Source organism: Camelus bactrianus, chromosome 2 (genome assembly GCF_048773025.1).
Source record: "Camelus bactrianus isolate YW-2024 breed Bactrian camel chromosome 2, ASM4877302v1, whole genome shotgun sequence".
Taxonomy (NCBI): Eukaryota; Metazoa; Chordata; class Mammalia; order Artiodactyla; family Camelidae; genus Camelus; species Camelus bactrianus.
Window position 1 is genome coordinate 69,250,642 of NC_133540.1, and position 26,152 is coordinate 69,276,793.

Sequence of the window (26,152 nt, forward strand, 5' to 3'; positions counted from 1 at the left end):
TTATATTCATGAAGATATTTAACATTTGGCAAAATAGCAAGAGGTGAGCCTTATGCATTCCTCAAGTCACCTACTCACAAAATAGTCCAAATAAAAACATCATCAATATGTATCACTAAATTTCAGTTACCCAAATTTCGTAGATGAATGGCTACAATCCCACAAAACAAACTTTTATTCATCATCTCCCATGCTTAATGCTTATAAACTTTACAAAAGACACAACTTTGCAAAACATAGGCCATACCATATCATTCCAACCTAATTGAAGAGACAGAGATTATATAGATATGAATATAACTTTCATAAATAACATATGATACTGAATCACAAGAAATTGCCATTCTGTACCTCAAAAAGAATTGAATATTGATAATTTCATATAGTTTAACATAATACACATAGACATTTCCATTTGTGAGTATAATGAAAATGGAAGCACAAGTAAGTGTAATGTGGACATGTTTATGTTATGACTTGGGGTTTTATAAAAAGATTCATCCATGATATTGCATTAAGATACTTCTTTCAGAAGGAGTAGGATTTTAACAGAGCTGGCTTTGGGGAAAGGTGATAATAAAGGAACATTACTTCATACAACACATTTATAGGGCACCCACTAAGTACCCAATACCAAGTTAAGCACAAAACTAGAATAGTGAAAAAGACAGACATGATTTCTGAATTCACAGAGGTGACTCTTCAACTCATAACGTTTACACTTAAGTGGACAAACGATGACAATAAAAACTTCAAGACAATGATATATTAGAAACAAAAGGAATCCAAATATGTAGCCTAAAATTTTTCAAGTATTCACTTCTGTTTTTAAGTTAAATAAATGAAAATACTCTTTACTCAATGAATTATTGGTATGCTCCTCATTAAATTAAATTAACGTGAGTGTAATCAATTTTCTATTATCATGACTTACTGGTCCTCCTTGTATCACATGGAACCTTAGGAAGTAGGTCTGATCACCTCCTGACCTATTACTAATTTTAGATATTTGTTACACCAGGACATGATTTAGAAAATGCTGCTCATACATTTTCAAAGGGATATTAGGTGAGAGAGCCCAAATCACTCAGCTAGCCAAGACAATTTACTTAAATTTGGATCCAATTATAGTTTCTCTTCTACAAGAGTAGTTATGTTACACATGAAATATACACATCAGACCAATTGTTATTCTCCATGTAAAACAATTACTTTAAAATCAATTCTGATTAATAGAGTGAATATGTTCAAAAGGAAGTTAGGTGAGCTTTGTTTAAATTTTAGTAAATGATGCATAAAATTTGGAAGCTCTGTTTGAACTTCATTCCGTTTTTTATTTAAAGTCAATGAGAATTTTGCCTTTGCAAGAATAGAGTCTTATATTTGTAATATATTTGTCTGATAAGTAAAATAAATGATTCTGGAATATAAATCAATTATTTATCTGATTTCCTTCTCAGAGGTCCTTCTTTCAATACTAGAAACTAACGATTTTTCTTTTCAGTATGAGTCTGACCCCAAAATAAAAATAGAAAATTGGCAAGGATCCATGTAGTACATTAAAGCTTTTCCACTGAGTCAATCTGATAACTTGGCAAGACAGTAGTTACCAGTTACTGATAACAGAATATCAATTATCCCAAAATATATACTTTCCTTTTTCTTCATTCGTGCTCACAATTGATTTATCCTAACTTCACATTGACTTTAAGCATTTAAACACCTGGGTTAACACGGCCACCGTAATCCCAGCTGCAGTTACAAAAATGTAGTTGGATCAGAGTCCCAGAATTTGGATTTTAGTTGTTGCTTTCATTCCATTCTAGCGTGCAGATAGTCTTGGCTAGCTCAGTGATTTGGGCTCTCTCACTGTGTATAAACTTGATTTTTGTTTCCATTGTTTTCCTAACTTAAAAACAAAAGTGAATACTTGAAAAATTTTAGGCTACACATTTGGAATCCTTTTGTTTCTAATATATCGTTGTCTTGAAGTTTTTATTGTCATCATTTGTTTTTGTAATTCCAATATTTGCAAATACCAATGCTATGGACTCTGCACATACTCTGAAACACCCCGACTACACCATATTTGCAAAACTGTGTGATTTTAATTTAGTTATATCCCATGGGGAAGATTTTTAATGTTTGAATTACACACTGATAGAAAAATGTAATACCTGTATTTTTTTTAAACAGATACAGCCCAGAACATGATTGCAAAGTAGAGCCAAGAAAATATTACACCTTTCAATGCAGTTTTAGCTAGCTGTGTTTCATTAGAGGAAAACAGAAATTTTCTAAAATTATATACTATGAGAGTTTTCAATGTAATGAACACAAAGGAATTTTCCCCTGCCAATTAACACTTAGGGCAAGGTTACTTGTAATGCATTACTCCTTTTTCTTCCTACAGCTAAGATGAAAGCATTGATTAGTACAGTGTAGTCAAGAATATGCATATAAGTAGATATGTAAGTACATACATATGCAATGTGTGTGGGTGTGTTTATGTGTGTCTTCCCAGATTTTTTTTGGAGGGGGGAGGTAATTAGGTTTTACCTATTTATCTTATTTTTAGAGGAGGTACTGGGGATTAAACCCAGGACCTAGTGCATGATAAGCATGTGCTCCACCACTGGAGCGATACCCTCTCCCCTGAGTTATACCCTTGCCCCCAAATTTTGAGAAGAGAAAATCAAATACTACCCACCCCCGGGCTTACACTGAGGCTACAATAAGAAACAAGCATCCAAAGACCGTTCTTCATCTAGATGACTTGCTGCCCAAACAGGGCATTTCAGGAGCAAAACCAGTGATTTTGTTGCTATAACAATTTTGCCGTGTGCCCAGCAACTGTGCATATGCTGTGGCTTAGAGTTTTAATATGCCCACTTCAGAGTGAGAATAGGACAAATGTTAAAAGCTGTAATGTATTTTTAATCTAACCTTTGGCTAAAATGTGTGAGGGCTTTAAGGAGAACCATGAAAATAAAGAACAAGAACATACTAAACAGATTTTCGGAGTGTAATATGAAATGGGTTGATCATCTTGCTTAAGGAAGTTTAAAAAACCGTGTCAGCTTAGAGAAGGGGGTTATCTTCCTAAAGAGCACGTCTTGCTCTCAAAACTTAAATGTTCTTTTTTTAGTGTCTGTACCTGTTGTGGTAAATGTGAATAAACCTGGTGGATCATTATGCAATAATGACCCGGGTTGTTACCCTTCTTTTTCTGTGATGTCATGAATTGTTATCCATTCTATCTGAGGCTCTGAATCTATCGCTGAATCTTCCTATCCAGTGTTCTCCCAACAACTGGCTCAAAATTCTGGCACTGCTTTCTCACTCCTCACCCTGCTTGTTTTTAGGGATTTTCAAAAACACAACAGAGAATTTTTAGTTAGAAAATGATAAATCAACAAATAATCTAACGCAAAAACTTGAGGGGAGAGGCCTTGACTCAGGCTGGATTCGTTAGTCTTCGCCCCCACGTATCATCTATCGAGAGTCAGCCCTTAGCTAGGGATTCTCAGAGCCCTCTTGAGGATGCCTGTTGAAATAACCACTCTTGTCAATTCCTCTGCAATTTGGAGATACAAAACCAGCTTGTATACCGTGAGAGCAACAATTAGCAAAATATCAAGGTCTGGCAAAAAAGCAAGCACAGTGTGTAGGAAGTATAATATCTTGCAATGAAAAGCAGTTCACATTAGGGAAATCTCAGACTCATTCCTAATTTCATTGAGGGTTTAACCTGATTTAAAAAAAAAAAAAAAAAGACTGTTTTGGAAGAAATCTCCAAGAACATGAAAGCAAGAGCAACAAGGAGCTATTAGGGCATTTGCTGTCAACCCTGACTGCATTTGACAATCCCCAGTGGGGGATTTTTGAAAATACCTATGTCCTGGCCCCACCCCGAGAGAGGAAGATTGAATTGGGAACAGGGCATAGCTTTTTCTTTATCTGTTTGTTTTAAACTCACTAGTAATGCTAATGTACAGCCAGGCTTGAAAACCAGACATGAGGAGACACTGTTGTGAAAATGCAGCACAGAGGAAGTACGTAGACTTTATATTCAAAAAATATGACCAAGATACTGTACTTGGTGCTATAAGCAGAGATAAAACTAAGACCTGCTGCGTTTAAGGAGATCATAGTCCAGAGAGGGCAAAATAGAGGAGGGAGAAGAGAGTGAAAAAAAGCAGGCTTTCCCATTTGCTTGGGTTCTCCTTTCATTATGAGAATAAACTTGTGAAACCCCTTGATAGTTCCATGGTATAGAGTTACACAGTGGAGAGCCCCTTCTTTCTTCAATATCCTTTCTCCTGTCTCTGCCTATTAAACTTCTCAAGCTGAGAGATAGCAGCCTCCTGAGAGAAGAGGGGGGAGCTCTGGGGCTTGAGTGAATTAAAATTTAGCTGGAAAAACTCAGGGGAATGTTCTGTACAAGGCAATTCCAGGAATGGCAGGGAGTGAATGACATGCCCCTTTTTATAGCTACAGCCTTGCTGATCCTAGACAATGATGTCCTCTGCATGAAATGACGTTAGTGTCTAAAAGGCTACCTCCCCGCATCCATTCCGTGGGGTATTTGTGAACTAGAAAAACACCGCATGGCAGATAGCCTTTCCTCACCTTTTTGCTCTGTCAGATTCTTGAGTCTACTCTTTGAGTGTAGAGACAGAGAAATCCCTTTAGTCACTATGTTAGATTCCTAGGGCTGCCACAATAAATTACTATGAAATTTGTGGCTTAAAAGAACAGAAATTTATTGTCTTATGGTTCTGGAGGCTAGAAGCCTGAAATCCAGCAGAGCCACACTCCCTCTGGGGGCTCTAGAGGAAAATCCGTTCCTTGGCTCGTCCAGCTTCTGGTGGCTGCCCGGCATTCCTGGGCTTCTGGCTGCATCACTTCAGTCCCTGCTTCTGTCTTCACATCACTTTCTCTTCTTTGTCAGTCTTCTCTGTAGGTCTCTTATAAGTTCACTTATCACTGGATTTAGGGCCCAACTGGATTATTCAGGATCTCAAAATCCTTAATTTAATTACATCTTCAAAGACCCTTTTGCCAAATAAGATAACATTCACCTGTTCTGGGGATTCCTGTGTGGACATGATCTTGTTGGGAGCCACCATTCAGCCCACTACAGTCACCAAACATCTGTCAAGAAAAAGTCACTTAAAGTGACAGTTCAAAAGGGCAGTGAACGTTAATAGACACCTCACCAAGGAAATATATAGATGGCAAGTAAGCAAATGAAAAGATACTCCATATCAAATGTCATCAGGGAAATGCAAATTGACTCAATGAGATACCATTCCAAACCTATTAGAATGGCCAAAATTCAGAACACTGACACCACCAGTGCTGGCAAGAATGTGGAACAAGAGGAACTCTCATCTATTGCCAGTGGGAAAGCAAAATGGTACAGCCACGTGGAAGGCAGTTTAGCACTTTTTCACAAAACAGAACATACTCTTACCGTACGATATAGCCATTGCACTGCTTGGTATTTACCCAAAGGAGATGAAGAATTACATCCACACAAAAACATGGATGTTTATAACAACTTTATTCATAATTGCCAACACTTGGAAGCAACCAAGATGTCCTTCAGTAGGTGAATGGATAAATAAACTTTATTCCATCCAGACAACAGAGTATTATTCAGTGGTGAAAAAAATGAGCTGTCAAGTCATGAAAAAAGATATGGAAGAATCATATTACTAAATGAAAGATGTCAATCTGAAAAGGCTACATACTCTATGATTTCAACTATATGACATTCAGGAAAAGGCACAACTACAGAGACAGTTATAAAAAATCAGTGGCTGCTGGAGAGGGGAGGGATGAACGGGTAGAGAACAGAGGGTTTTTAGGGCTGTGAAACCACTCTGTATGAGACTATACTGGTGGATACATATCATTATACATTTATCCAAATCCATAGACTGTACAACACCAACAGTGAGCCTTCATGTGCACTGTGGACTTTGGTTGGTGATGTGTCAATGTAGGCTCATCAATTGTAAAAAATGTACTACTCTGGTTGGGGATAGCGATAATAGGGGAGGCTATGGGTGTATGGGAGCAGGAAGTATATGGGAAATTTCTGTTCCTTTCAATTTTGCTGGGAACCTAAAACTGCTCTAAATAATAATCTATTAAATACCATGACCCCAAAAAAGGCCATGGTGGTGGAAGCATGAATAGGGATGGTGGGGCTGAAAGGGAAGGCATTTACCTGACTATTTTCCCTCATTTAGTCAGTATTTCCCTCAATTAGTCAGTATAACTACAAATGTAACAGGCAACAACAGCATTCCCTGGTGTTCTTTACTGGCCCTCTGAAGCCTCTCCCAATCTGTTGTGTTGTACCGTGGGCCAGATGCAGGGAAGAGCTGCACAGCCAGGCTCCCACGTATCGCTCACTTTTCTCCGACACGGCATCCTTGCCAGCCTCTGCACTCCAACAGTTGTCCTGTCTCATGGAGACCTGAGAATTCTCGCAGCCACATTTCTCATGAAAATTCTTTCCCCACGTGGTTGCCAAAACCAAATCAAAATAGCCAGTACAACCAAAAGAGCCTCACTTGATAATTTCCTCTACACACATAGACACGCGCGCGCGCACACACACACACACAACACACACACACACACACACTTTTGCTTGGCCTGGCAACACAATGGGAATGTAAACACGTTGTTAATGCAGTCACTCTCAGTTGGCTTCCCAGATGGCTTAAGTTCAATAGATTTTTCCCCCTGATTTCCTCAGCTTCTCCTAGCAAGTGCTAAACAGCCATTATGCCTTTTCCTGCACATTGAGATTCATCTGCAGCTACTAAACTGCCTCCAAAGTGCTTCAATTTTGCATGAGTGCTAAGCTGGGGACTGGGAGACATTACCCAGTGCTGAAGGCCCAGATCATTAGAAAGAGCATGTAAATCCTCTGAACCAGAAATAAAAAGTGCAGAGATTTCCTTTGTGGAGTCCCAACTGCAGCTTTATGTAAAACATGAACCTTTGGCAAGATTTTATATGCTTCTTTTTACCTTCTCAATTTTATGTTTGCTTTTTTTTTTTTTTTTTTTTTTGAACTTTGGCATATGTGTTCTAATTTTTTAAGCAGAGATTTCTTTCTTAGTCGGGAACACATGAACTAATAGTCATGCACTGTCATCATTTCTCTTCTTGGGACACCAGATCCTTTTTCACTTTTAACAGGGATGGAACTTCAAAGTATTGCTAAGGGATCACCCACATGATAGATTTTTAAAACAAACCTGAAACCAGCTTTGGGGGGATGGGTTGAGATTTATGAGGTATGTGCAGGGGACACAAATCTATATTATTTTAGTAAGTGTAGATGTAGGGAGTGTATAAATATTGGGTTATAGAGAAAGTTTGGGGCAGAATCAAAAGGGGCTTATGAAAATTATTGATGAGAAAGAAGTGATTATATTCTTCTCATTTTTCAATACATACATCCCTGTACCTTAATACCTAGAAGTTTTATTTGTGTTTTTCAAGGTGAGCATATTTTATTTGTACTTGATCTATATTTCCATCTCCGTTGTCTTCCCAGCCTGCTTGTCAGACTGCCTTGATGCAAATTAGAAGCGTGCATGTGGCCAGCTGGAGCAGGCCCATGAGAGTGGGGACAGTAGGGTTGGTATTCTGAGTGTCCTGCAGTTCTGCACACTGTGGTGCTGGACCGGTGCCCTAGGCCCATGGAATTGTGACAAAAAGCACTTTCGATGGAAAGGGTGACTCATCCTCATTTGGTATTTCTCTTGCAGTAGAATTTTGTGAATAATTGTGAGAACATTTTACTTTTTTGTCTCTAGTATATCTATTAAGGAATAATAAACCAGGCTCTTTTTACATGATTGCTCTGTAATTATTTATCTTTTTCCATATATGTATGTAATAGCTCAGACTATCTTTCTTTTAAGATTCTGAGAGTAAAAATATGCATTTATGGTCAGATATAGCTGTTCACTATTTATCTTTAAACATATTTCCAAGGACATTTATTAACCACTGATTTACTCAACATTGCCTATGCAAGTGGAATCTGACAAAAATGTGACTAAATGGGCTTATCATAGGGTATGAAGTAAATGCATTCCAACTTGTAGGTAAGAAGAAAATGCTAGATGAATGATACGCATATAAATATATATAGTGGTGCCAAGTGTGTACGTATACTGTCTATATAACATACCAACTTTATGCTGAAACTGTTTTGTTTGTCAGCATGTTGTATGTATCCTTCAGACTGAGTAGTCCTGTCCATTAATTTCCTTTTACTAAAAACATGGCTAATCGTGAAAATATCATCATGTTTATTAGCGTATCTTCACAAAATATTATTTGCTGTGATTCCACACCTCATGACACTGAACTGTACATATTAAATAGCTAGCTTTCCTGTTCTCCCATGGAGATTGTTTATCCACTAGGGTATGTATCCTTTGAAGGGAATACATTTATAAAAGAAAGGGAAAAGAACAAAAGTTTGCCTGGAGATATGAACAGACACATGATTGAAGCTGTTTGTTCCGTTGGCAGTATTATATGGTTACATAAATATCTCAGGGGATTGGAGCTCGGGGTAGGAAACAATCATTTTTCCTTCTTTCTTTTTGTTTGTGATGCTAGTGCAGAATGGACATGAAGACATTACAAGTTACACACAACATTCAGAATCAAGCACCACTCTTTTGCTATTTCAAGTTTTAGTTTTTCTATCTCTTGGGAAAACATCAAAATGAGATGTTTGACTGTGAAGAAAATTATAATAGTAATTAAACATTATGACCTAGATTTTCACATCAGTTTGTTCAACATTTATGTTAGGAGTAGTATTTTGAAAAATATTGCAAGCCCATCATTTGAAAATATTTTTGTTCCATAATAAGCAAATTATACTGTCTTATAGCATTTTGAGTGTGATATTAAAATCACACATTCAGACATTTGAAAACTCAAAATTACTAGAAATTCTTTGTGTCTCTAACAAGATGTTGCCATTTTTTAAAAAATTAATAATTTGGAGCTAAGCACTGAATCATGGTAAAAAAAAATAACAAAATATTGTGAGATTTTCTTCACTCATTTAGCCTTGGCTAAATAGTCATTTATGAAAACCCATTGTGTGCCAAGTATATTATAGTCTATCATTTAAGTCTGTATTATGCTAAGCTACAGTAACAATTAGACCCTTCCAAGGACAGAATGGCTCAAACATGATAGGATGTTTTACATAACAATCCCAGAAACATGCCTGATCTCTTTGGTCAGGCATGTACCCAGACTCCTTCCATCTTGTGGCTCTGCCATTCTTCTCTCAAGCTTCTTTTCTCTTCTGCATCCAGCCAGCAGAAAGGGAAAGACAGCAAAGAGGACAACCACCAGCTTCTTCAACAGCTTGGCAAAAAAATGTACATGTTCCTTCCACTCACATTATATTGACTAGAACTTCTAAAAGAAAGGAAGCTGGAAAATGTGGTCCAGTTGCATTCCTGAAAAGATGTAAGGAGCTGTCAGTCTTTGCTACAGTCTGTCTATAAAAGCACCTTCTTTTAAAGATTTCTTTTGATCTGATAACAGTCTGGTGAAGTATACTGGGAAAGAGTTATCTATTTTTTTATCAATTTATAGTTTAAGAAAATGAGAAATTTTATGCCCTGCCCAAAATTACTCAAGATGGTGGACAAGCAAGGACCAAATATCTGGTTTTCTTCCTTTTGGTATAATATTCTATCTTTTCCACATTTAGCTCTTTCTGTCAGTAAGGATTTTCATGCCACAGAAAACAATAATCCAAGTTTCATTTGGCATGATAACTATTAGTATTTCAATATCATTATGATTTTTTAAAAATTCAATTCCTTATTTTTCCTCTTCAAGTAGCTTTATCAGTTACATAGTAGAAGGACTTCTAATACTCACATCCTGTTCTCTCCTTCCTGGGCACGCAGGATTACTACAAGTCCTGCATCCTTGCTGTCAGCTTGGCCAGGTGATTACATCTAGCTAATGGGCTATGAGTGAGTTATGTTGAACTGCCAAGCCAAGGCATTAAAGGACAGTCAGATGTGCTTACACATAGTCAAGAAGTCAGTCATCTAAGTTATAAATAATTAAAAAGAACATTTGTGTCCTTTTTTTTTTTTGATTCCACTTATAAGTAATAACATATGGCATTTTTCTTTCTCTTTCTAACTTACTTTACTTAGAATGACGATCTCCAGGTCCATCCATGTTGCTGCAAATGGCATTATTTTATTTTTTTATGGCTGAGTAGTATTCCATTGCATATATGTACCACATCTTCTTTATCCAGTCATCTGTTGATGGACATTTAGGTTGTTTCCATGTCTTGGCTATTGTAAATAGTGCCGCTATTAACATTGGGGTGCCTATGTCTTTTTAAATTATATTTTTCTCTGGGTATATGCCCAGGAGTGGGATTGCTGGATCATATGGTAAGTCTATTTTTAGTTTTTTAAGGAACCACCATGCTATCCTCAATAGTGGCTGCACCAATGTACATTCCTACCAACAGTGTAGGAGGGTTCCTTTTTCTCCACACCCTCTCCAGCATTTATTATTTGTAGACTTTTTAATGATGCCCATTCTGGCTGGTGTGAGGTGATACCTCATTGTAGGTTTGATTTGAATTTCTCTAACAATGATGTTGAGCATCTTTTAATGTGCTTGTTGGCCATCTGTATGTCTTCTTTGGAGAGATTTCTGTTTAGGTCTTCTGCCCATTTTTTGATTGGATTGCTTTTTTTTTTTATATGTTAAGGTGTATGAGCTGTTTGTATATTTTGGAAATTAGTCCCTTGTTGGTTGCATCATTTGCAAATATTTTCTTCCATTCTGTAGGTTGTCTTTTCATTTTATTGACCATATCCTTAGCTGTGCAAAGGCTTTTAAGTTTAATTAGATCCCATTTGTTTATGTTTGCTTTTATTCCCATGACTCCAGGATCTGGTTCTAAAAATATATTGCTGTGATTTATGTCCAAGAGTGTTCTGCCTATGTTTTCCTCTAGGAGTTTTATGGTATCTGGTCTTACATTTAGATCTTTAACCCATTTTGAGTTTATTTTTGTATGTAGTGTTAGAGAATGTTCTAATTTCAGTCTTTTACAGGTAGCTGTGCAATTTTCCCAGCACCATGTATTGAAGAGACTATTTCCTTCATTGCACTTTCTTGCCTCGTTTGTTGTAGATTAATTGACCATAAGTGCATGGCTTACTTTTGGACTTTCTAACCTGTCCCATTGATCTATGTGTTTGTTTTTCTGCCAGTGTCATACTGTTTTGATTACTGTATCTTTGTAGTATAGTCTGAAGTCCGGGAGCATGATTCCCCCAGTTTTGTTCTTCTTTTTCAAGCTTATTTTGGCTATTCGGGGTCTTTGGTGTTTCCATACAAATTTTAACTTTTTTTTTGTTCTAGCTCTTAAAAATGTCATTGGTAATTTGATAGGGATTGCATTGAATCTGTGTATTGCCTTAGGTATTATGGTCATTTTAACAATATTGATTCTTCCAATCCAAGAACACAGTATATCTTTCCATTTGTTTATGTCATCATCAGTGTCTTATAGTTTTCAGAGTACAGGTCTTTTGCCTTCTTGGGTAGGTTTATTCCTGGGTATTTTATTCTTTATGGTGAGATGGTAAATGGTATTGTTTCCTTAATTTCTTTTTCTGCTATTTCATTGTTAGTGTACAGAAATGCAACTGATTTCTGTATATTAATTTTGTATCCTGCAAATTTACCAAATTCATTGATGAGTTCTAGTAGTTTTCTGGTCGCTTCTTTAGGGTTTTCTATGTATAGTATTATGTCATCTACAAACAGTAACAGTTTTACTTCTTCGTTTCCAATTTGGGTTCCTTTTATTTCTTTTTCTTCTCTGTTGCTATGTCTAGGACTTCCAAAACTATGTTGAGTAAAAGTGGCAAGAGTGGGCATCCTTGTCTTGTTCCTGATCTTAGAGGAAATGCTTTCAGCTTTTCACTGTTGAGTATGATGTTAGCTGTGGGTTTGTCATATATGACCTTTACTGTGTTGAAGTGTGTTCTGTCTATGCCCACTTTCTGGAGAGTTTTTATCATAAGTTGATGTTGAATTTTATCAAAAGCTTTTTCTGTATCTATTGAGATGATCATATGGTTTTTATTCTTCAATTTGTTAATGTGGTGTATCACATTGATTGATCTGTGGTTATTGGAAAATCCTTGCATACATGGGATAAATCCCACTTGATCATGGTGTATGATCCTTTGAATGCATTGTTAGAGTCAATTTGCTAGTATTTTGTTGAAGAGTTTTGCATCTTTATTCATAAGTGATATTGGCCTGTAATTTTCTTTTTTTGTGATATCTTTGTCTGGTTTTGGTATCAGGGTGATGATGGCCTCATAGAATGAGTTTGGAGTGTTCCTTCCTCTTGCAATTTTTTGGAATAGTTTCAGAAGGATAGGTGTTAACTTTTCTCTAAATGTTTGGTAGAATTCACCTGTGAAGCCATCTGATCCTGGACTTTTTTGTTGGGAGTTTTTAAATTACTGATTCAATTTCAATGCTGTTAATTGATCTATTCATAGTGTCTACTTCCTGGTTCAGTCTTGGCAAATTGTACCTCTCTGTAATTTAAAAAAAAAGAAAAAACTTAAGTGCATTATACTTATTTGCATTATTTTATTAAATCGTATCTCCCTTTGCAATGATGAAAGAAAGATTTGAGGCAAAGATCTCAGAATATACAGAAATATTTTGGAAATATCAGAGCAAGTAGTTATTTCTCAGTCTCTCCAAAAAGTTAAAATTGAAAATTGGTGTTTCAGCAGGCATTCAATACATATTCCTGGCTTGAAAATATGAAATGTTAACATTTTTCATCTCTACTTAGAATTTCACAAGTTAACTTTTTTCCCTGCTTATTGTAAATTGAGCCATTCTTGCATATTAGAATTCCTTTTTAAAAGGATAGGAAAAAAGGATCTTTTTGTTGGTACTTGATCTGTGTTTACTCAGTTATTATTGGAGGCTCGACAATTTTGGAGCCTCTAAGAAGCACTGTGATAACTCCACTTTTTGTTCCCCATTCTAAGTGTGAATACCAAGCATGTTCAAAATTTAAATCCAAATTGCATTTGGCTATGTCTTTCTGGCGAGGTACAACTGCCATCATGACTGAAAGTCCCTTTCCTCTAAAATGTAGCAGAACATAATCACATAGCTTTTCAATAAGTATGTCATAGTGTCCTGGGGGAAAATACTCTTTCATTAATTTAACAAATGTTTATTGTGTTCCTACAATATGTACCAGGTATTATTCTAGGCCACAGTATCATCATGTAACAAAGAAAATTTTCTACCCTGTTAGAGCTCACATCCTAGTTGGAAAGTGAAGAATGATTCTAAAAGATGTGTTTGTGCTCAACAATTTTAAATCTTCATTAGGAGATGGAACTTTGCTTATTCTGCCCCAGATTAGTCAGAACTAGCCTTGCTAGTTATTTCCATTCAGCTGCTTAGTGACTTCCTTGCCTCTCCTATGTGTTGGGATAGGGAGATAGGAAATTCCTAATACGTGAGCAGTGCAAGCTTTTTGGTTACTGAAATTAGTAGAGTCTTCACTCATCATATCGGGATGGCTTCACTCTATCTGCACTTTAATGTAGTGACTTAGCTGAAGGACAGGAAACTTAAAGGCAAACCACTAGTACTTGTTCCTGCTATTCAGTCTCCATTTCTAAATATCGTATCCACATCCGCCTTGTCCTAGACAGTTGACGTCCTCACCTTCACCAAACTCTTCCAACTCTGTTGAAAATTTCCCTAACCAGCCATATCTTTCTTATCCAGGTATGTGACTAATATAATTTCCAAACAGTGAGTCCTTCCCCTCTCTTAAGACTATATTAGTACCTCTAGTGGTAATTTTGTTAATAGAATATAGTTGTATTCTCAATTGTTATTATTTTATAGTATATTTTAAAGGAATTTTACAGATTTCAAGAACTTTTATAGCTCTTATTCCATTTATTTTCACGCAACTCAATGAAAAACAGATTCTAAATTTCATTTTACAAGTTGGGAAAACAAGGCTTGATTAATTTAAGACTTTCTGAAGGTCAGAGAGTAAACAGAGGGCAGGAATTTTTTCTCTTATCTAAATAAATCACTAGATTACTGTGTATTAGACAAGTATTTGTCTAGTCCCTCAGTTGTAATAATAATTGTCCTGAATGGGTTGAATTTAAACAAACAAAATGAACACTTACAGTTTGGCTTTAAAGATTTTTTAAGAATATGAAATGTATCAATTTTAAGATAAACAGATAAGCTGCCCCCAATATCTTATAAACTATTATAAGTGGCAGTCACTCTAGAGATGATTGCTCTTAATGCTTGTTTCTAAATCATTTGGAATAAGAAAAAAATCAAAGCCTAACAGTATGAGCAGTTATTATTCTAGACATATGTACGTGATTTCCACTGTCAGACAGTGTTTTCAGAGGGTCACCAAGAATATTGCTTTTAACACTTAGATTAATGACCTGATATAAAACCATAGACCTGAAAGCAAATTTTGTAATAATAATTAAAAATTAAAATTATTAAAATTCAATTAAAGTGAATCAAATGAGTTTTGTTTACTAGTAAAGTCATATTAATCTTTCTAGAGCATATGTCCATTTTGAAAACTGCCGTTTCACCACTTAACAATTTTCACAGGCTCCCTGCTCCACAAAACAGTCTTCTCTAGCTGCCAAACAAGGCTCTCCAGGAGTCTCTCTTCTAATTCCATGGTCTTATTTCTTTACTTAATTCATGTAAAGTACTCTGTAGTGTAGTCTCCGTGTTTTTCATCTCTGCCCTTTGGCTTCTTGCTGTTCTTTCCTCCTCAAATGTCTTTGATCCCTCTGTAAATTTTTAAACCCAAACCATGCTTCAGCATCAAACTCAAATATTCCATTCCCCAGGTCCCTCATGATCTCTCCTCCTAAAGCAATTTCACTATAGCTTTCTTCATGGGGTTTTCAGAATTTTCCAAACAATGGACTACTTTTATTCAAGAGATCAACGTATGGAGAATGCTAACCAAAACCACACTGAAAGCTATGATGAAATGGGGTTCTTTGTTTATGTTGACTGTAAGGTTCTATGGTTTAATAAATTTAGGGGGGATGGTGGCAGTCCAAATTAAACCTATTTCTTTGTGGCAGAACTTCTAACCAATGTTTTCAGTATACTAACAGGCACTCTGAATTTCTGAGAGAAAGCTCTATTAAACAGAAATCCCCAAATTTATTTGAGCAAAAAACACTTTTTTGAGATAGTTTGAGGAATATTGGTGTAGTGAAAGGAATCAGAACATTCATTTCAGACAAATGTGGATCTATATCATGATTTCAGTAATTATTGGCTGTATGAACAGTTATTCTGACCCCCTTTCCTTACCTGTATTATAAGTGTAACAATACTAATCCCCAAAGATTATCATGCAGATTAACTGAGACCCATGGTAGTTGCTTAATACATATACTAGTTACCTTTACTGTTCTGAGTTACAATTAAATTTACTTATACCTGGGATTCAACACTATGTTGTATTATAGCTACAACATACAAATCATTCATTTATTTAACATACATTACCTAGAAGGATATTTGTGTCAGTTACTGTACTGGTGGATACACAATGCATATGACAGTCCATTTACTCAGTGAACTACTGTTTTTATCCCTGGTATTGGCCAGTAAGTTTCTGAAGGGAGGATCTGTAAGCAGTTCATCTCTGTGCCCAGCTTAGAGTCTACTGTGCATGAAATAGGTGCTCAATAGCAGGCTCCACAATAGAACGTAACCCACAGGAGGAGGCCTTAACTGTCTTCTTTACCACTTGGTCCCCAGCACATAGAAGAGTACATGACACATAGTAGAGACTTAATAAATACCTATTGAATGAATGACTGGACTAAAGTAATAGTAAGGTCTATAATTTACAAGAACACAGTTAACTAATCTTCAAGAACACATCGTTCCAACCCTTACTGACAGAATTTTTTTTAATTTGTTAAAATTACTTCTCTTCAAATTACTAATGGATTGCATGAAATTAGGACAAAAAGGAATACATGTAGTTAAATTTAGATAACTAATAAGCTTTCAAAGAAAAATGTTAGAATATACATTTAAATATATGTAATAAATTTGGTTTTGTTGGGAAAAGTATTTAGATAAGTAATATATTTGCTATTTCAATGGAATGTGCTTTGTATCCTTCCAAATAAAAAAAAATGCCATCATGTTTTCTTGGAACAGAGATTCAATAGACTTGTCATTACTGAAGGTAAGAATAGGAAATAACTGATGGGCCAAATTTGGTATGATCAATTTCTGTCAACACATCCATGCAACTCTATAAGTAAGAAATTATTTTACATGCCCACCACTCTAGTTATCCTTCGTACTTACAGTCTTAAGTTTGATGCTGGTTGGAAAGTCAAATCAAAAGTAGGAGCACTGTTTCTTCTATAACATTTAAAACCTGACACACTTGCAAAAGAAAGGTGGAAAAGCGCTAGCATTGTGAGAGTAAATATCATTTGTCACTCTATTTTAATATCGTCTTGCAATTAAAATTTCAAGTTTCAAGGGGGAAAAGTGAATTTATCTATAGTTGTCATATAGCATTCTAGAAGCACTAGACATCTCTCCACTCCAGATACAAAATCCAATGAATTTTTTTCTCAGTTCTAAACAAAAACAAAATATAGTAAAATGAAACACACATTGGACATGGAATGCCAAACAGAACCAAATGACTAGAAACTATCATGTAAAAAGAAATCAAGTCCATAGCCTAGGTATGAAGTACTTTCAAGCAAATGTATGGAACCATTCGGTCCCAAACATCTTATTCCTTAACTTTTAGGTAAATTCATCTTGATCACAAAGATAGTAAATGTAACATTAACAAAATTATACTCATAATAAATCTAATATAGTGGTAAATTGTAATTCCCAATTACACAAGTAATTTTATTTAATTAGATGGCCTGTTTAGATATTGGATATTATATTAAAAACTCAAGAAAAACATTTCAGAGAGAAGTTGGTAACTTATGCATTTATAATGTCTTCTTTTCCTGATGTACTTTAAAGATTGTCAGATGACTTCATATAGCATAAAGTGATGTCTTAATTATAAAGTTTTGCCTTTTGAGTTATATTTTGATTATTTTAGTAAGAGTTATAAGTTGCTAAAATAATTATCAGTTTTTTATGGTGTGACATATTTTTCAATAATGATTGTATTTTTGTGATTAAATTTATATTAAAACATCTCAAGCTGATATGCTTCATATTTTAGATAGTAGTGAAAACTAATAGGATTAAGCTCTGGAAGGAAGCATGAAAAAGAGACCACAGTAATTCAGTAAAATGTTGTAATGTCTTCCAGAGCATCCTTACCTGCAGCTTTGTACATTTCCCACCAACCTGTGTCCTAACTGTGAATGTACTATAATGAGATTTGGTAGAGTGACCTCTGCAGCTCTTCACTCAATAAGAAAAGTGCTGGAAGAAATCGAGTTGCCAGGTCTGCACAGTATGGTGTCTCAAAATTTCCCTTTGCATGTGAAAGATAAAGTAATTGGGAGGAATGAGAGATACATGTCAGGCACACGTAACACCTAAGTCTAACACGGTATTAGGATGTGAAACATACATGGGGTATCAGAAGATGCAGGTTTGATGAACACATTTAAAACAAATATTTTAAGGTGATGCATGAGTTTTGAGTATCACCTAATAAACAAGATAAATAAATAGCACAAGCCTGGAAGTGATATTTGATCCATTTTTACATTTCTGGAATTAACATAATTTGACATTAGTGACTTAATATTTGTTGACAGCACTGCAGATAACATTTCTGGGGGAATGTGGATATTTTAAATAATTATACAACAGGATTCATCCTGTGTTTTTGATCACTTTATAATAATCTCTAGAAAAACATTATTTGTGGTGCTTGACCACCATTATGAAATTAAAATTATGCTAAAGATAAGGAATAAATGTCAATTATCAGATTTTATTGCCATACTAAAGTATAGCCTCACAAAGAACCAATCAGAGGGTTGCATTTATATCTGAATTTCTAAAATCACTTGAAACTCCCTGCTAACAAGTGCATTTTCATACTCATTATAAGACTTTTTGGTATATTATGCTAATTATTTTCCTGCAGTCTGACTCCCAAACCACAATGAATCTTATTATAAAAGCAAATCACTGTAAACTTCAAACAGCATGCCTCTTTGAGATGCCACTATTAAAGGAAGAACAGTAATGGGAAATCTTTGATGTTATCAGACGAGATGGAAAATACACATTTGTATTTGAGTAAATCCTGTGGACCGAAGCATTTCCCCCTACCCTTAAATTACCTGAAACCAATTTCAAGTTCCCAAATGCTCTTCAAAGCAACCTGCCTTGGAAGGTGATGTGGATGGCATTTCAAATTTCAAGGCAGCTTGCTTTTTCCATCTCAAGACTTCAAGCAGATTTGAAATTTCACTTTCAAAGAGAAAGGATATTACCTACTTTTACCCAAACCACTGGCTTCTGGTTTGATGAACAATATGTCACGGGTAATGAACTTACCTATGGCAATGAAAAGACGATCTGTAACTGAGTAACTCAGAGTTTGAATAATGCAGCTAATTCTAGAGAATTCTAAACTTTCTAAGCTGTAAGTGTTTAGATACTTCATGCTTCAATTTTTTCTTGTTCTGGCATTGTTGACCAAAAATTGGAATGTAAACTTTGGGCATGTGGCAGGGCAACTGTACACAACTGTAATTAATCCATCTCCTCCTGAATGGGGCGTCTGTGAAGCTAAGGACAAAACTCGATGTGTGCTTGACTCCTGTGCCCACAGGGAGCCTGGGCCACACAATTCAGAACATTCATACTGTGAATAATCCCTGTAGCAGGAGGGTTGGTCTGTGGCTTCTTAAAAGGATGTAGATTTGTGGTCAGCAGAAACATCCATGAGCCTCTTTGGGCTAAAGGATACAGTGGCCCTAGTGAAGTTCCCCTAGCATTTAATTAGGTTTCCTGTAATTGCTTTAAGTAAAAGGGGGGAATGAAACCTGAAGTTACCATCTTGGGACACAAAATATTTGTATGCGGTTTTAATATCCTGAGCCCATTTGTTGCTGCTCTATATTTTGGAAAGAGCCATTATAGGGCTAAGGAAATACACACGGCAGGTTTATCAGTCCTTTGGTGACTAAATTTACTGCAACACTCTTTAGAGGAAGAGATTTGCTTCCCGTAACTGACTTTTTGAATACACAGAGAAGGTATAAACAAGTAAAACAGGCAAAAGTCTTAAACACCAGAAAGTGGAATAAAACCAAAGGTGGTGGCGAGGAGGGAAGGCTCCCTGTCATTGCACAGGTTTCTAGATAACAGAAAAATGAGGATAATTACAATGAGACGGGAAAATGAGAGGCCCAAGCAAGGACCGGAAATAAGAAGGAAAATGGTGTTGTTTGTTAATAAGTTGTGTTTTTTGCTGTGGAGATTTGTTTTATTATTTGGACGTTGGCTGAAATAATCTAGGAATCTTTTTATAGAGCGGTGAGGGGTTGGAATATACCAGTTACTTAAATTTTTTTTCAAATTATATAAGCATAAAAGGATTACTAATTTTTAAACTTTTATTTTTAATGTACTTAATAAACTTTTGAAAATAGAGTTGTCTTGTCAGGGCCTTGCCCTGCCTTGGGCTTATGAAACCCACTTTCCTGGGCTTCGTTCCAGTTCAGGGACTCTTGAGTGGACCTAAGGACTAGGTCCCATCAGCTTGTGACAGGAAGAATTGTTTATCCCCCAGTGGGTCAGCACTTACTATAATCTGGTGGTTGTTAATTTCCTTGAGTGCTTCCACCCATTTGAGCATTTTAGGGTAATGCTTGATTTTAGGGTGAGGACCAGAATACTCTTTTAGGGTCTCCAGATGACACCTCTTTCATGTTCCCTATGCTAGGAAGCCATGATCAAACATTGTAAGAAGTCAACTGTTAGGAACTAGTTAAACTCTGTATCTCATACATATCATAGCATCTATCATTTGTTAGTCCTTCTTGCTTGAAACACTTGGCTCTCAGAAAGAAATCCCAGCTCCTAAACATGGTGTATAAAAGTGGTTCTCAAACTGCAGCACGCATCAGAATTCTTGGAGGGAGGGTTTGTTAAAATATTGCTTGGCCAGACTCTCAGTTTTTCTTGTCCAGTGAGTCTGGAGTGGGGCCCAAGAATCTGCATTTCCAACAAGTTCCCAGGTGATGCGGATGAAGCTGTTTTGCGGGCCACATTTTGAGAACCACTGGTTTACAAGAATGTAGATAAACTGGTCTCTTTCTTGTCTCCAGTTCCGTTTCATGCCAGCAGTCTCTGTTGTCTTCTCCTGGTTTCCCAATCTCCTGTTCCCTTTCCTGCTTCTTCCTATATACAGGGACAATACCCTGTCCCTCTCCCCATATGATTTAACCAACCTAACTCATGTTGGATCCTTCATACTAAGTTGGGTCCCCTTGTTACTCATTCTCATTGTCCTCGTACTTCTCCTCTGCAGCATTGAACACAACTGTAATTAAATAATAAATTAATACGTGTCCTCCTCTCAATAATAGAAGTTCATTGAGGGCAATGACTGTCTTACTCATCAGAGTTGCACAAGTACCTAGTACAATATTTTCCACATAATTGATATTCAGTAGGTATTTAATCAATGGATGAATGAATGGATGAATAAACAGTACAAAGAAACACACCGAATCTTTTGTAGTGTGCTCATACTTGACCCAGAGGAAATTTTCCTGCTCCCTAAGTGTGCCCCTACCAGTTCTCTCAATAGGCACTCTGTGCTGGAAGTGTGCAGGTGAACTGGCTGTTGCCCACATACATTGTTCAGATAATCCTTCTTGCTCAATGCAAAGAGGCATTATTGCAGGATGAATCTCTAAAATAGACTTTGGGACCTCAAAACAAATACCCCTAAAATGACAATCCTAGATTCTTAGTTCAGTTTTTGTTATTTAGGATTACATAATTCTGTGAAATAAATTCCAATTATTTGAGCATTTTAACTGGAGGCCACTTTATTTTTCATATGAGTTTGGTTACATTATTATTATAGAGAAACATTTTAGCTTTCAAAATATTGCTCATGAAAACTTTAAAGTCATACATTCTTTGGACAGGATAGCAGAGATCCGTTAACTAAGGCCAGTATTTCTTTCAAGAAAAATGATGTAACAAGCAAAGCTGTTTAAAATGACAGTTTTTAAAAATCGTTACATATTTATAAACTACTAGGTCATAATAAAACCTGGCACACATGTTTGTATATATAAATATATATATGTATGATCTATATACTTTGATCATAGTTTTAGGTCATTCTTTCTCATTCCATGTAAAGAATTAGGAAGACTTAGTTACTATAAAGCTGTGTACAGCACATGGGTATCTTACAACTTATATAATTAATTTAGAATCCTTCGAAGAAGTAAAATCCAAGTTCGTACTTGAATACAGAGATGTTTGAATACACCCCACTCCCTGAAGGAAGGTAAATATCTGTCAGGCCATAAGGGGAAAGATGTAATTTTGTGGAGTTAGAGATCTACTCTGCTTTCATCTTCTGATGAATCCAGAAGATTTGAAATAGCAAATAAGAGAATGAAAAAGTTGTGAGTCAAGTAACTGGAGCCAAGTAACTTAAATCTTCCTTTCCCTTGGCAGGTCTCATTGTCCGTGAAGTGAGCATTGAGATTTCACGCCAACAAGTGGAAGAACTCTTTGGACCTGAAGATTACTGGTGCCAGTGTGTAGCCTGGAGCTCTGCAGGCACCACCAAGAGCCGGAAGGCCTACGTGCGCATCGCATGTGAGTCATTGTGCAGGGACACTGTGGATTTCAGAAACTGATGAGATATGGAAAAATTTGGACCATAATTGCTCTCGTGTCAAAGAACCTTGATGAAAAACTGCTCCCAGATTTCTACATTAGAGCTACACTTTCCCCTTACGTCACCAGGATTTCGTTTTATTTGTATGTTTCAAGGCACTGAGTAATTTCCCTTTAGCGACGTGAAAGAATTAGTGCTACTTTCAAAAGATTGAATCTTATTTTTTAATCTGGTAGTGATTAGGCTATGGGAAAACCAACTATATTCCTTTAATGAGTTTATTCTACCAGTTTGTTAGGACAGTGCTGACCAATTTTGCTATTAGAAATAGAAATTACCCAGACAAAGCGTCTCTATTTATTTTAGAACTGTTCTAGTGTACCAAAATACACCACTATTTTCCAAACTCTGTTAACTTCTAGAGTACTCATATTCAGGGAGAGGTTAAAAGGTGCCTCACAAAAAAAAAGTGTTCCATAATCAATAAATGTGGGAAATACTTTTTTTTTGGACAAAATTAAGGAGGTTTCTTTGCAAAACTTTTCATATTCTTTAATATGCTAATGTGCATGTTATCCCCAAGGGGGAGATGTAGTCTGCAGCTCTTTCTGCAGACCTTTTCTCAGTGAGTGCTGTTCACATCTTGAGCGTCATAAATGCTACTTTAATCTGTCTTAAGTTTCCATATTGAGAAATTTTCTCAAGTGTGAGACCACTGAAATCCATGTAAATTTTATTATCTGAATTCCTTTCCATGTCTGTATTTTACTAAATTTCATTTTGTGTTGATGTCAGTATCACTTACCTCTAATAGGTCACTAAGTCCCAACAATGTTGGCTCACAGGCTTCCCCCAATTCTACTCTCACCTCTTCCTTCCCTTCTGCTTGATCTAGATCCCAACTATTGCAAACACTTCCAGTTAGTCTCCATGGCTGAAGTCCTCTCTCTTTTCCAGTCCTTCCTCTGTATTACCACAAATGCAGTCTTCCTAAAACTCAGGTCTCACCTCTGCTCACCTCCATCTCTGCTTAAAATTTTACAGTGGCTTCTGAGAGACAGTCAAAATTTCTTACAGTGATAGGTATTATTGCAATAGTTTGCTAGAGCTGCCATAACAAAATTCCACAGAGTGGCCTGAACAACAGGATTTGTTTTCTCACAGTTCTGGAAGCTGTAATAAGTCCAAGATCAAGGTGCTGGCAGTATTGGCTTCTTCTGAAGTCTCTCTCACTGGCTTGTAGATGGTTATCTTCTCCATGTCTTCATGTGGTCTTCCTTCTGTACCTATCCAGGTCCAAATTTCTCTTCTTATAAAGATGCCAGTCATATTGGATTAAGGCCCACCTAATAGCCTCATTTTAACTTAGTCACCTCTTTAAAGACCCTATCTCCAAATAAAGGCACATCCTGAGGTACTGAGGGTTAGGACTTCAACATGTGAATTTTTAGGGGGACACATTTTAGTCCATAACAACCGTATTTCATTGTTTACATAATGTAACCTATGTTTCCAGCTCTGACCACAAAGAATGTCTCCATTCCAGTCACACTATATTAGAAATACTTCCATTTCTATGCTTTCTAGTTCATACCAAAGGTCTTCCGCTTTTCTCCTACTTCCTCCCATTATTTGTAATAAATTCATTTATTTCACAAGTAGTTAGTAAGCATTTACTCTTGGGACAGTTGTATGTATTGGGTTTAGAACCAGAATCAAAACATGTAATGATGCCTGCTCTCAGGAAGCTTATGTCTGGTGAGCAAGGGCACACTCCAAATGAAAGAAGTAATCAGGAACAGAGTGGGTGGTAAATGCTATGAGGAAAGATATGTGGGAAAAGGGGTTATGTTGTGCTGGGTAGGGTGGTCAGGGAAGATATCCAGAAGAAGCTGACAGCTGAAAAAAACCTGAAGGAAGGGACAGAGGAGTCACAAGTACAAATGCCCTGAGGCAGGGATGTGCTGGGCAGAAGGTGGTTCTAAGAAAACTGAATTGGCCAGGGTGGCTGGAAGAGAGTGAGTGAGAGCAGGCTCTTAAAAAGTTAAGAAAGATAAGGCCTGAAAGTAAGGACAGGAAGGCCAGAGTGGAGATGGCCTAGGGCCTCTGGGTGTGGCATCTTTGGTTCTTAATATGACATGAGAACTTTGGAATGTTTTCAGCAGAGGAATTCATGACATGACTTCCATTTTAGCAGAATCACCTGACTGCTGCATTGAGACTAGACCATGAGAAGCAAGAGCAGAAGCAGGGAGACCGATTATGAGGCTGAGGCTATGAGAGATGTTAGGCTAGCATAGATTGGAAGAGGTCAAGCTGATGAGACCTGGATTCTAGATATATTTAAAGGCAGAGGTAATAGCTCTTTTTTGAGAGATTGGATGTAGGATGGGAGAGAAAGAAAGGAAAGAATTATTCAAAAGGCCTAGGCTTTTTGAAGGATTTCTTTCAGGTGTCCTTAGTGAAGTCATTCCTGCCTCATCAGTCTCCAGAGTGAAAGGTATTCCTTTCTCAAACCTTTCAGAGAAATTTGTATAGAGCTTTTCTCTTTTGAATTATATTCACTTGTTGTAATGTCTGGGTTTCATGCCATTGAGTTCCTTGAGGTCAATTTTGCTTAATTCAGCTTTGCTTAACTTTATATCTTTAGTGCTTAGCACAAGGCCTAGAACATCAAAGATGTTTAATAAATTGTATTGAATTGAAACCATTGAAAAGAATTCTTGGTGAAGTTTATTAAAATGTTCTATATTAATAATTCCTCACTGGGCACGTCTAAAGGGATTTTCTCTTTGTCTTATGTGGATTCTCTATGAAACAGACTTTGAGATGGAGACATGCATGCGGGCAATGTATCAGAGTGCTCTTAGGAACAGTATCTGTGGAGAAATAGAAATGGGCAGAGAGAGAAACTGAACTGCGATGCAGGTGTAACAAAAGATTAGCCCATGGGGATCTCTGGAGTTGGGATGGCCCTTCAGAGTCGTCCCACCTCGAGGCATAGGAGGTGAGTGGACCTTTGGCCCCCACACTGACTAGTCAATGGATATGGACCCCTCCTTTATTCCTCACCCCCACCAAATTCTGTGACCTGGTACAAGTCAGCTCTTCTCAACTGAAGGCAATTCCAGGAAAGAGAGGCTGAGAACCTTCACCATCAACACTCCCAACAGGTGGGAACCGTCCTGAAAAGGAATGTCAGAGGCATACCACAGCATCCACCACAACTGTCTACCACAAATCTTGAAGAATGTATTTTATTAATTATGAAGAACAAAAAGATACTTTTAAACATTTTAAAAAGAAACAAAAAACTAATTGTTTTGGTCAAATAATTAAATGAATTCAAAATTAGCTGCTAATTATAATCAAACAGGCACAGTGATACAAAACAGTATCTTTCATTGCTATATGTTTATTAATGTCAAGTCTAATAACTATTTTAAATTGCCAGTCTACACTCTATACTAAACTGGCTTTCTTAAAAGCAGAAGTCTAAGGGCTTCCTAATTCCAAATGACGACTTTTGTGTTGTACCCATTTCATATAAACATAAGAGTATATAGATAATATTCTCTTTATATAGCCCTATTCTCCACATAAAAATTAAAAACATATAACAACCCCATTTTTCTTTGCAACATATTGCATAAACTTTGCTATTTACTTCACAGCTTTTAAATGTAGTTTGACATTTTCAAATAAGAAGACAAACTCTTCTTCTAGTAAGAGATTAATTTGCCCATAACACCTTTTCATCTTCATGTATTAAGAATGAAGAGCAGTTTGCTTGTACTTCCATAATTCACTGACTCATTTGTGTGTGGTCAAGGAACCACATCCAACATACAAAGATTTATCCATATAGATTTACATCATGATAAAAAAAAAAGTTAAATTTCAAATTCTCTCTGTCAGGGCTGGTCCTGCCAAACAAGTCCTTGCTAATGTTGCAAAAAGACTGTAGATTTTCTAGTTGCTCTGTTTCAAGCCAGCTGTGGTGTTTTGCCCTGTAATGTTTGACAGACGGCCATCACATCAGCTGCAGTTAAAGTGTAAACTTGTCTCAGGTAAGGATGACCATGATGTGGAAGTAAAATAGGTGCAGTTACCTCTCAC

General features: G+C 36.5%; 1 protein-coding gene across 1 annotated transcript in view; it reads left to right on the forward strand.

Moving 5' to 3' along the window:
* The window catches only part of UNC5C (unc-5 netrin receptor C), a 338,296-nt gene that overhangs the window by 192,236 nt on the left and 119,908 nt on the right, over positions 1–26,152 (forward strand). Inside the window, exon 3 of the mRNA XM_074343589.1 lies at positions 21,868–22,011. Coding sequence (XP_074199690.1) covers positions 21,868–22,011 — 144 coding nt within the window. The remainder of the gene's footprint in view (positions 1–21,867; positions 22,012–26,152) is intronic.